General features: G+C 36.5%; 1 protein-coding gene across 2 annotated transcripts; it reads left to right on the top strand.

Moving 5' to 3' along the window:
* Positions 1 to 4,618: 4,618 nt before the first annotated feature.
* LOC145777658 (uncharacterized) lies at positions 4,619 to 9,818 on the top strand. 2 transcript variants are annotated; one of them, XM_082589089.1, is made up of 5 exons: positions 4,619 to 5,230; positions 6,931 to 7,054; positions 7,500 to 7,572; positions 7,957 to 8,182; positions 8,590 to 8,774. In XM_082589089.1, the coding sequence occupies exons 1-5, from the start codon at positions 5,218 to 5,220 to the stop codon at positions 8,649 to 8,651; spliced, it is 498 nt and encodes a 165-aa protein (XP_082445215.1). In that variant the 5' UTR covers positions 4,619 to 5,217; the 3' UTR covers positions 8,652 to 8,774. The 2 variants fall into 2 exon arrangements, with proteins under 2 accessions (XP_082445215.1, XP_082445216.1); XM_082589090.1 differs by lacking the exons at positions 4,619 to 5,230; positions 6,931 to 7,054; positions 7,500 to 7,572 and adding exons at positions 9,287 to 9,449; positions 9,605 to 9,818 and having other exon boundaries at positions 8,044 to 8,182; positions 8,590 to 8,801.
* The last annotated feature ends 1,124 nt before the right edge of the window (positions 9,819 to 10,942 follow it).

Genomic DNA, 10,942 nt, shown 5'->3' with positions numbered 1-10,942 from the left:
GTGGAAAAGTAGCCTAATAGGCTATAATAAGTGTCGGCTGCGTAGCCGAGCGGTGAGAACGTCTGCGCGACGTTCGAAAGGACGTTGATTCGACACCGCTCCAGAGCACGCGGCTGCGTGTCTCGGCAAAGACACTTAATGGCAAGCCAAACTAAGGGGAGCAGCTGACTCGAAGACTATATGTCACTTTGCTGCTTCCTATTGTCTGTTGTATCCAGGGCAGGATTTCAGCCGGAATGGTCCGGAACGGTGCTCCGGAAGCTCGATCAAAAAGTTGACTTGTCCGGAACGGCGTCCGGAAGCTGAAAAATAATTTATGCTCTTATTATGCTTGTTCAGAGTAGCGTTAAGATGGTGTTTGTAATTTGTATCATTCATTTAATCTGTTATTGTGCAACCTTGAGGCAGCTTGACTGTCCCAGCGCCACGCCCTGACGTGATACACTCCGATATTTTATTGAGCCACCTTATTAGGCCTACCCTACAATTGGTTTTCCTGTATTTCTCCACTTTTATTACTCACTGTTTCCCGCTGCTTAGCAGTTAGCATCACTTTGAGTATGTCTTTCCCTATGCAGAGTAGCCTTTGTATGTCTGAGCAGTCGTGGTAGGCTACCAACTGGAATTCTGGAAAGAGTACGGTAGCAATAAGAACTGTCCTATTCCGCGACCTATTGGGCAAGATTCCCACAGAAGTACCGTACACCGTGGAAGTTCAGTGCTGTTGAAGTCTTGAACCTGAGAACAATGTCTTTGAGCTATGTCCAGTGTCGAAAGTTTTACGACTTGGCTTCGGCTTCTTATAAAACTTTCAATGCTGGACGGCAAAGTGTTGTTCTACAAATAGGCTACCAGGGAATTTGGTGAATATGTAGCGGCTGTTGAAGTGCAGTTGTTGAAAATCGGAAGGGTACTGAACTACTGAACACACATTGGGTAGCCTCGAGTTTCCGCACAGTTAATGCCGTCTGGAATGATTTCCTAGCACTTGTCAAACATTTCAAAAAGGGAGCTAGTAGCGACACAAGAAATTCTCGGGAACGTGCGAAATATCAAGGACTCTTGTCGAAGATAACATCCACAGATTTCTTGTTGGACTTGGCTTTGATGTACGATTCCTTGCAAGAGTTAGTAGGGGAAAGTAGGGCAAAATGGGATACTTAAGCCTAAACAGTCATAAAATTCTAGAGACTTAAGAAAAACGAACAATTTTTGTTTTAGCAGAAAGGTCAGGCATCATGCTACACAAATCAAAAAAAAAAAAATTATGCTCATTTAAGTATCAAATAAATTCCAGAAGTGCTTTTTTTTCCATTTTGCCCCATGGGTGGGGCAAAATGGGATGAGAGAAGTGAACCAGAAATTTGCACAGCAACAATGCATTGACAGTCTAGAAAAAGTTTATCGTTGATGATTAAACAATAAATATGCAAAATTGCAGAAATAACATTAGAACCACAATTATGATCAGTTTTGTTCGTTTTCGATATTATCATTTCCATTCTTATTCAATGCATAAATCACAAGTGTAAACAATAAAACTATTGTCATCCTAAACTCCTGCACAAGAACAATGTGCTCATTGCTCACAAGAACAACAACAAATCCACCCTTCCTCAGATGTCGAATAGCTGTGCAGCTTTCTTGTAGGCTATCCACATTCTTTATTCACAATGCACTCTATAGCGGCTTTCATTGTGCCTTCATCCAGGGCCGTTGACAGGATTTCTCGGGCCCGGTACCCATTTATTTTCGGGCCCCCTTCATCGACAATGTTATGAATATAAAGGTAGTGTACAAAATTTTATTGATGTGCTGTTAAAATGAGGATGACACATGCCGTTCAATGTAGAAAATTAAGAGGAATATCATTTATATATTCTCAAAGATTTGTTGTATCCACGAATTTCCCCAACTGTGCAATTACGCATTAGGGATTTCTCCATAAACCGCAAAATCCTTGCTCTCAATCACGATCTTCGTCGATATGTTTAAAATTGTTGGAGTTTTTGACTGAAATTAATTCTTTGTAAAGTAGAGTAGCCGTAGGAGAGTAAAACATTTTTGGGGGGCGAAAATAATTTTCCCAAATTTTGTCTTTGCAGATATATTTTCAAAAATACAAAATTATTCACAACCTCTGAGATTCATCAACTTGGCCGTGTACGAAATACAAGCAAAAAAAAACAAACACGTACAACAGCAAAACAAGGCTGAACTTACTTTAATCTACGTTCGTAGACCTGCCTGTGTCCCAATTAAATGAACCATCAAATTAAAACATTTTTATGTATCACAAAAAATATACAGTATATTAAGCCTAACTGGATTCAAAAAAATTTGAACTGAGACTTCACCAATAACTGGATAACAATAATTGCTGAATATTCATGTCACCAGATTATATGAAAATCTCCAGCCCAACTTCAATAAAAGGCCTGACCAAAAGTAGCTCAATCTTTTCAATTCAAAGATAGTCCAAAGACTCAATATTTGTAAATTTGCATTGAAAAATACTAAAATGACAATCCGCTTAGGCCTACTTATCAAACCAGTAACATTACTTAATCCATGTTGCTTCAAATCCTACAGCCTGAAAAGAATTGGACAGTTTACCATGCTATGTGCATCAAACTTCCACCTTTGAACAAAACTAGTTTTGATACCAAAAATATTGATATTATATTACAATATAATCATAGTCAATGTTTTTTCAGAAGATCATTACAAAGATAATCTTACTTCACAATGAAGCTGCTAGGCCTACTCAAATCACAAGCACTGAAGAAAAATGACTCCCAGATAATAGCTTCAAACTCAATCGTTGCCACAAAATACAGACCACATTACCAAAACATGACACAAAAATAGCACTGTAGTGTTTACATTGCCTGATATATTAACTGCATGAATTGGATGACAAACATAACATGTGTCTTTATATTTGATTGTTGTTGCTCTAATACTGTGTCATAGATACCCCATAAACATTGGCTCGTGAAAAACACGTGAAATTCTGGGGGAACTCGTGTAATACTGGGGTACGTTTTTATTACACCTCTTTAACACGTGATTAACACGAGTTTTTTTTACACATGTCATCAATTGCAATAATGCTTTATATCATATTTGAAGTAAGTTTTTCAACTCTAGAATATCAATTGATACGTTTTATGTTAATATCTTTGAAAAATTTCTGCAGTTGCATATTCACTTATTTCTGCATACTCACGTGTTTTTAACGTGTTATACACGTGTTTTTTACACGCCAGTACCAAGTTTGTTTCATCTTGTTTTTCTCGTTTAAAATAATTTTTCAACTCTAGTAGGCTATTTGATACGTATTATGTTAATATCTTTAAAAAATTTCTCCAATTGCATACTCATTTTTTTCTGCATACTCACGTGTTTTTAACGTGTTATACACGTGTTTTTACACGCCAGTACCAAGTTTGTTTCATCTTGTTTTTCTCGTTTAAAATAATTTTTCTACTCTAGTAGGCTATTTGATACGTTTTATGTTAATACTTTTAAAAAATTTCTCCAATTGCGTATCCATTTTTTTCTGCATACTCACGTGTTTTTAACGTGTTATACACGTGTTTTTTACACGCCAGTACCAAGTTTGTTTCATCTTGTTTTTCTCGTTTAAAATAATTTTTCAACTCTAGTAGGCTTTTTGATACGTATTATGTTAATATGTTTAAAAAAATTCTCCAATTGCGTATTCATTTTTTTCTGCATACTCACGTGTTTTTAACGTGTTATACACGTGTTTTTTACACGCCAGTAGCAAGTTCGTTTCATCTTGTTTTTCTCGTTTAAAGTAATATTTCAACTCTAGTAGGCTATTTGATGTGTTTTATGTTAATATCTTTAAAAAAATTCGGCAGTTGCATATTCACTTTTTTTGTATACTCACGTGTTTTTATCGTGTTATACACGTGTTTTTTACACGCCAGAAGCAGGTTTGTTTCATGTTGTTTTTCTTGTTTAAAGTAATTTTTCAACTCTAGTAGGGTATTTGATGCGTTTTATGTTAATATCTTTAAAAAATCTCTGCAGTTTTGCATATTCACTTTTTTTTGTATACTCACGTGTTTTTAACGCGTTATACACGTGTTTTTACACGCCAGTACCAAGTTTGTTTTATCTTGTTTTTCTCGTTTAAAGTAATATTTCAACTCTAGTAGGCTATTTGATGTGTTTTATGTTAATATCTTTAAAAAAATTCGGCAGTTGCATATTCACTTTTTTTGTATACTCACGTGTTTTTATCGTGTTATACACGTGTTTTTTTCACGCTAGTAGCAAGTTTGTTTCATCTTGTTTCTCTCGTTTAAAATAAATTTTCAACTCTAGTAGGCTATTTGTTGTGTTTTATGTTAATATCTTTACAATAGGAATTGTGCAACTCAGGAATACAGTATTATGTAATTTTCATTAAAACCGAATTTCTCCCCTTTATTTTTCGTAAACCTTATATCGCGGTTACCAGCGGTCACCTGATTAAATATCCCTGTGAGTCTGTGACATAAAAAAATGGCACAGAATTTCACTAAGTATTTGCTTATCAGCTTTATAGGAGAGGATTTTTTAGAGTGACTGTTAAGTAGGCTACAAGGTTTGTGTTAATTAATCTTCCATTTATATTTAGAAATCATTAACTGATTTAAATCTACCGAAAAGCGCCTGAAGATAAAAGGTTCAATCTTTCTTTTTACCAAAAGATTGTGCATGAATCGCGATGAACATACCGAAATGGTGCAGTGCTGTTCAGAAAGGTAGCGAAAAGCTGTGCCTGTTTTTTGTCGTCTATCGAAGTATGGTACCTACCTACAGGCTACAGGGCTTGCTGTAGAGTGTAGACAGTGCATTTATTTCTATTGTACGAATAGTTTTACTCGATTGGCCTATCATTTAATGTGCAGTCTTGAGAAACAACACTGATTGAAAATGCTTTACTGTCTATGTTAAGTAAGTCCAGTCTATTTTGTGCTTCTGTAGATTAAATATATGAAGACTATGACTGAGAGCATTTGCAGTCGTAGACTTTATATCAAGAGGTGCAGTTGATCTTGTCCTAGAGAAATGGATATTTCATGATAATGATGTTTTGGAATGTTATTGGCCTGAGCTTCCGGTTACAAGGTTCGCCAGTTATGCCTACAAAATTCAGATGTCAATCCAAATTGGAAAAAGTATCATGTACGAATTATGTACAAAACAGGTAAACATTAATATTAATTTATACTACCCATTAAGTTATAATACATACGGCACCTAAATAAAAGTTGGAAACAATCAGAGGTAGGGTTTTGCCAGTAGAGTATGGCCGGCTATATTATACATATATATAATTATGGTGACTTAAGAGTTAAGAGTTGGAATTCACTGGCCTTATGATTCTCTCTTACTAATTTACATTGCCAAGTGTCAAGGTTGTTTCATTCAACAATCAACATGTATATGTATAATTGTATATAATATGTTTTCCAATATATGGAGTTTTGTTCAACAAAATTTATGTTTGCTCTGTTGTTTCTGTTGCAGCACAGCTGCTTGTCTTAATTAGCTGTCAATTTTTTGATATGTAATTTCCATTTAACCGCTTTAGCAGGTTGTTAGGTATTATTCCATATGCAATATGCATGAGATCTTATTCTTCAGTGTATCGTTTTTACTAAGCTTGATCACTGTTATGGGAAGATGACATGTTAACATTTTGCAACACATAATTTGGCTAAAGCACTGATAAAGTTACAACATGCTGAAAATACTTCGAGACCAGCATGTGCCCCAGTTGGAGCGCGATACCGTACATTGGACAGTCCAGAATAACATAGTCGTCAGTTTGTTTTTGTGTGCGACACTTGTAGGTGTAGAGTGAGCCAAGCATATCACTAAATATATTTTGTTTAAGCAAGGGAAGCAATAAGGCTGGCGGGGGGTTAGAGCGTGCCAAAAGCACGCATATTTTAGGGGAGTCCGGGGCATGCTCCCTCGTAAAAAATTTGCAAAATTACACTCAAATTATGGATTATAGCGCTTTCTGGAAACACTTTCAGGGTAATAATTGTATGAAATTTGTAGGCAGGTAAACAGCTATTAACTTATTAAAGGTAGCTGTTACACACGAATGGGCAAAAACTGCGGCTAAAATTAGAGAACACAAAAAACTCAGCTACACAAAAACCCAACAGAGTAAGCGATTCTGAAATTGCTTCCGCAGATTAGTTTAAAGAAGCGTAAATCGCATAAACTTTGCGCGATTTACGATTTGCAAAATTTATTGGTGTCTTTCTGTGTGTCTAAAACAAATCCTGGGGGTGTTAATAGCCAGATGTCTTGGAATACGATTTAAATTTATACAAATTATATTATATTTTCAACAAAGGGTTCAACTTCGGAATCCAAACTTTGAAAATTTGGGGGGGGGCATGGCCCCTTTTGCCCCCCTGGCTACGCTTATGCAGTAATGATGACAAACGAAAGAAACGCCCCAGTACAGTGCCGGTCTTAGGGTATTTTGGGCCCTGTGCGGAATATGCTTTGCGGGCCCCAATGACAATGATCCAATTCAGTAGCGTAGCTAGGTATTTTGAAAGGGGAGGAGGGGTGGTTTGACGGTCGGCGGGCGAAGCCTGGCAGCGTAATTGCCGAAGGCGACACCCAGCGGCGGGGGATCTGGGAGTCCTCCCCCAGAAAACTTTGAAAAATTACGTTGAATTTGGGACATTCTTTGAGCATGTTCAACAAAAATTTGGGTATGAATATTACTGTAAAAAGGTGTGTAATTTCCATTTAACCGCTGTAGCAGATTGTTATTATTCCATATGCAATATGCATGAGATCTTATTCTCTAGTGTATTGTTTTTCCTAATCTTGATCACTGTTATTGGAAGATGACCTGTTAATATTTTGCAACAGATGATTTGGCCAAAGCACTGATAAAGTTACAACATGCTGAAAATACTTCTGATTTGGCTTCAACAGCAGCTAGTGAAGAAGAAGTAAATGATAGTAGACAACCTAAATCAAAAAGAAGAAAGCGGTATAACAATGCATTCATTTTTCCCTGATATTTGTTCATTTTATTTTGATTTTAACTGCTCAAAACTAATTTTACCCTTTCTTAACTTAATTATCATACATGGGTGCATGCCAGTACTTCGCATTATAGTAACTTATTGCATTGAAGTCACAAATACACTAACGTGGCAGTTATATATAACGTTTTTGTAACATTGTTGTATAAATTGTATTTAATGTAAGTACATTTTGGCTTGTTACATTGTACCTGACAACACCGTGATGCAAATATAAGCTAATCCTTTAAGATACCGTACACCCATGCATTTCTACGTTTATTGCATGATGATTGGTTGTATATATGCAAAATATGTTGATGTTGACGAGATATCAGTAGGTAATGTACCAATAAGCAAGGGCAAGCATGACATCTAGCTGAAGTAACTGTTTTCAAATTATAAATGCAGGAATTGCCGGTTGCCTATGAGGATTGCATATACAGATGAAAGCGACTCACCGGAGTCAGAAAATATCATTACTGTAAGTAAACAAATACTTTAATCACTTATTAATTATAATAATCCCAAAATTTGACAATTTTTAGGTGTTGTTTTTTAGGGAAATTGAGCGGTTTCTAAAAGTGGTATGATTTTAAAAAAATATTGCAATCTCATTTTTAAGGTTAATAGCACGGATTAAGGTGTTCAATCAGAACTTTTCGAACGTTGCCTAAATATGCTGTCGTCATCCAGGATTTTGAGACCAGCATGTGCCCTAGTTAAAACGCGATAGATTGGACAGTCCTGAATAACATAGTTGTCAGTTTGTTTTCGTGTGCGACACTTGAGGGTGTAGAGGGAGCCAAGCATATCACTAAATATATTTTGTTAATGTTCACTCTGACGGTCACTAAATCTTCCATAGGTTTCTACTCCTGTACGAGCAGCTGAGGTTGCTACAACCTTGCAGCAACTGCCAGAATTTCCACAATCTTCCTCTGTGAGGGCACCACAGCAATCAAGTCCAGAGCGCGAACAATCAGTCCTTGATTTTCACTTGGATGACAATCAGTTGAATGTTGCAATCGACACTACGCCTGAAGTGACCAAGAACATATCTTGTGACGAATTTGTTGCGCTGCAAAGTGAAGGTTTGCACCTGGTTAAGTTAAAATCTTGAAACTTGTTCGATTAACTTCGCTCAACAATTGCTCAGCTGCATCGGTGTGATGATATAATTTTAGCTATAATTCTTCACTTCGTTTATTTATGTTTACTTTCTTTTTTATCCTTCGTAACTCCCATCTTTACTCACAAGCAGCGCATTTTGAAAATTCAGTTTCTCGAATTTTGGAAGATCTGTTGAGTCTCTCACGTGAGCGCCCCTACAAGAGCATTGTTCTTAATTGGCAGTATTATTTACCACTCGCTTTTCTTGTTTGGCAGCTGCTTAAATCACAACTGCCCTAGCCTGGGAGCTATTCTTTTTGTATTGTCAAAGCAAAGCACCTTTGCTAACACCAAATCATGTTAAAGCAACTATTTATTTTTCACACAGTTCGACGAATTCGAATTGCTCAACTGGAAATTATGGGAATTTTAAATTCTGTCAACAAATAATTGGATATAATAATGACAAACGAAAGAAGCGCCCCAGCTCAACAAATAGAGGAACCCCCTTCGGACATTCCATCTTTTCCCATCAACAGCCTGGAGGATTTTGATCAGCTTGAACACAACCTGGGAAACAGCACTGTTCAAAATAAACTGGTAATTTTTTTTACTGTTAACATGGCTGTGGAATCGGTATCACAACTCCGACTCTCCTCATAGAATAGACATACAAGAAATACTGGTTATTTTCACCCTCTTTAAAACAGTTTTGCAATGTCGTACTGCTGCAAATTTCTTGAAAGTTTCAACCAGCATTGATTGCAGCAAAACAACAATTCATTGATTTGCAGCAAAACAACAAAATATACATTTCCCAAAGTTTTTGACACTCTGACAATGGATAATTTTAAAATTCCTCGCAATGTAGAGCATTCCTCAATTTTATATAGGGGTAGGAGTCAGTGCAATTTTTAAAACTCCGACTTCTTTGGCTAAACTATAAACATTGTTACGGCTCTGATTCCACGGCCCTGACTGTTAACAATGAAATTTAACAGCTTGCAGTATGAGTGCGCTCTACTTTTATTCTATGGAATATAACCGTGAAGTCTAAATTTTATATGATAAATGTTGTTTTGCAGATTTCTTATTTGAGTCGGTATTTTTCGACGGACTACAAAAAGAGCGTAAAGCAAATTCTTTCTGGAGTATTTACGGATACGCTTATGACGAAGTTTAATTGGATGGGTCAACGCGGTTCCAAGCGCCCAATTAAAGATTGCAAACTTATTTTTGTAATTTATGGTATGTAGCCTAAACTTTAGATTTTGCACGTATACCCTGCTTAATGAACGTATGTTGCAATCTATTTTTAATATATTTGATCCGTGAAGAATTCTGTATATCTATTGCTAGCCTATTGCTTTTGTGACTAAGCACTAACTCTTTTTTGCTTACAGCATCAGTTCGAACATACAGTTACACAAAAGACACAACCATGGGCGATGTTAAAGCTGTTGTGCAAGAATTCCTCAAATCAGCTGAAAAGAGAATAAGAAGACAGTTAGTTGCAAGGACATCTTCATCCAGCACGGTTCGCCCGACTGATGATGTGTGAAACAGCTGTACTGTCTTCAGTTATATCTGTGTTTTTTGGCATGTGTGATTTTGGTACCAAATAAATTGCCATATTAAACACGGGTTTGATGTGTAAAACACGGGTTTAGAAGTCGTGTAAAACACGGGTTAGAAGTCGTGTAAAAACACGGGTTGCGTTTGTGCAAACACCCGTGTAAAACACGGGTTTAGAAGTCGTGTAAAACACGGGTTAGATGCCGTGTAAAACACGGGTTTAGAAGTCGTGTAAAACACGGGTTAGATGCCGTGTAAAACACGAGTTTAGAAGTCGTGTAAAACACGGGTTAGAAGTCGTGTAAAACACGGGTTTAGAAGTCGTGTAAAACACGGGTTAGATGCCGTGTAAAACACGGGTTTAGAAGTCGTGAAAAACACGGGTTGCGTTTGTGCAAACACCCGTGTAATACACGGGTGCACATCACGGGTTTTACACGAGAAACTGGGGTAAAAAAACACGTATCTTTCTCGTGTTTTTCACGAGCCAATGTTTATGGGGTAGTAAATAGCTGAGCATATCAACCCTGGGACTGGCAAAGACAAACAGCAGTTTATACAAAAAAATTCAATACAGAAAACAGTTAAAATATAGCTCACAAAAACATGAAATTAAACCCAGGAAAATTCACAAGTTGTTTTCATTTAATATACTTTTTCACTTTGTACATAACTACAGTTAGTGGCCGGGATCAATGCTCACAAAAGTGGTGTATACAGTATGTGGCCTCACAACTGTTGTTTATTAAAGTTTATAACAAATGCTTATTTTGTTTGACCATATCTAAAAATGATAAGCTATCTTTGTAGTATTTAAGTCAAGTTTTGCAAGCATAGCATAACTCATGGTAAAATTGACTTATATAATAATTGGATATTTTTGCCCAAATATTTTTGCAAACAACTACATTAGTGGGATATAGAGAAAAAACAAAAACTTTATAAGTTCACCAGAACCCAGCAAGGTTTCAAAATTCTACCAATGAAGGAATGTAGGCTAGTGTGATATTCTAATGAATATCTGTAATAAGCTTTGGTCACAGCGGTAAACCATAATCTCTTCTTGGGAAAATTTTAACATAAAGTTCCCTTATCCGTTCGTCTGTATATAATGACCGAAGAAACACACACTTGAACTTCTTTTCAAACAGTGTATTCCTGTAAAA

This window comes from Aplidium turbinatum, chromosome 9 (assembly GCF_918807975.1).
Source record: "Aplidium turbinatum chromosome 9, kaAplTurb1.1, whole genome shotgun sequence".
Lineage (NCBI taxonomy): Eukaryota > Metazoa > Chordata > Ascidiacea > Aplousobranchia > Polyclinidae > Aplidium > Aplidium turbinatum.
Note: the sequence above shows the minus strand (reverse complement) of the source record. Positions and strands in the feature narration are given on the sequence as shown.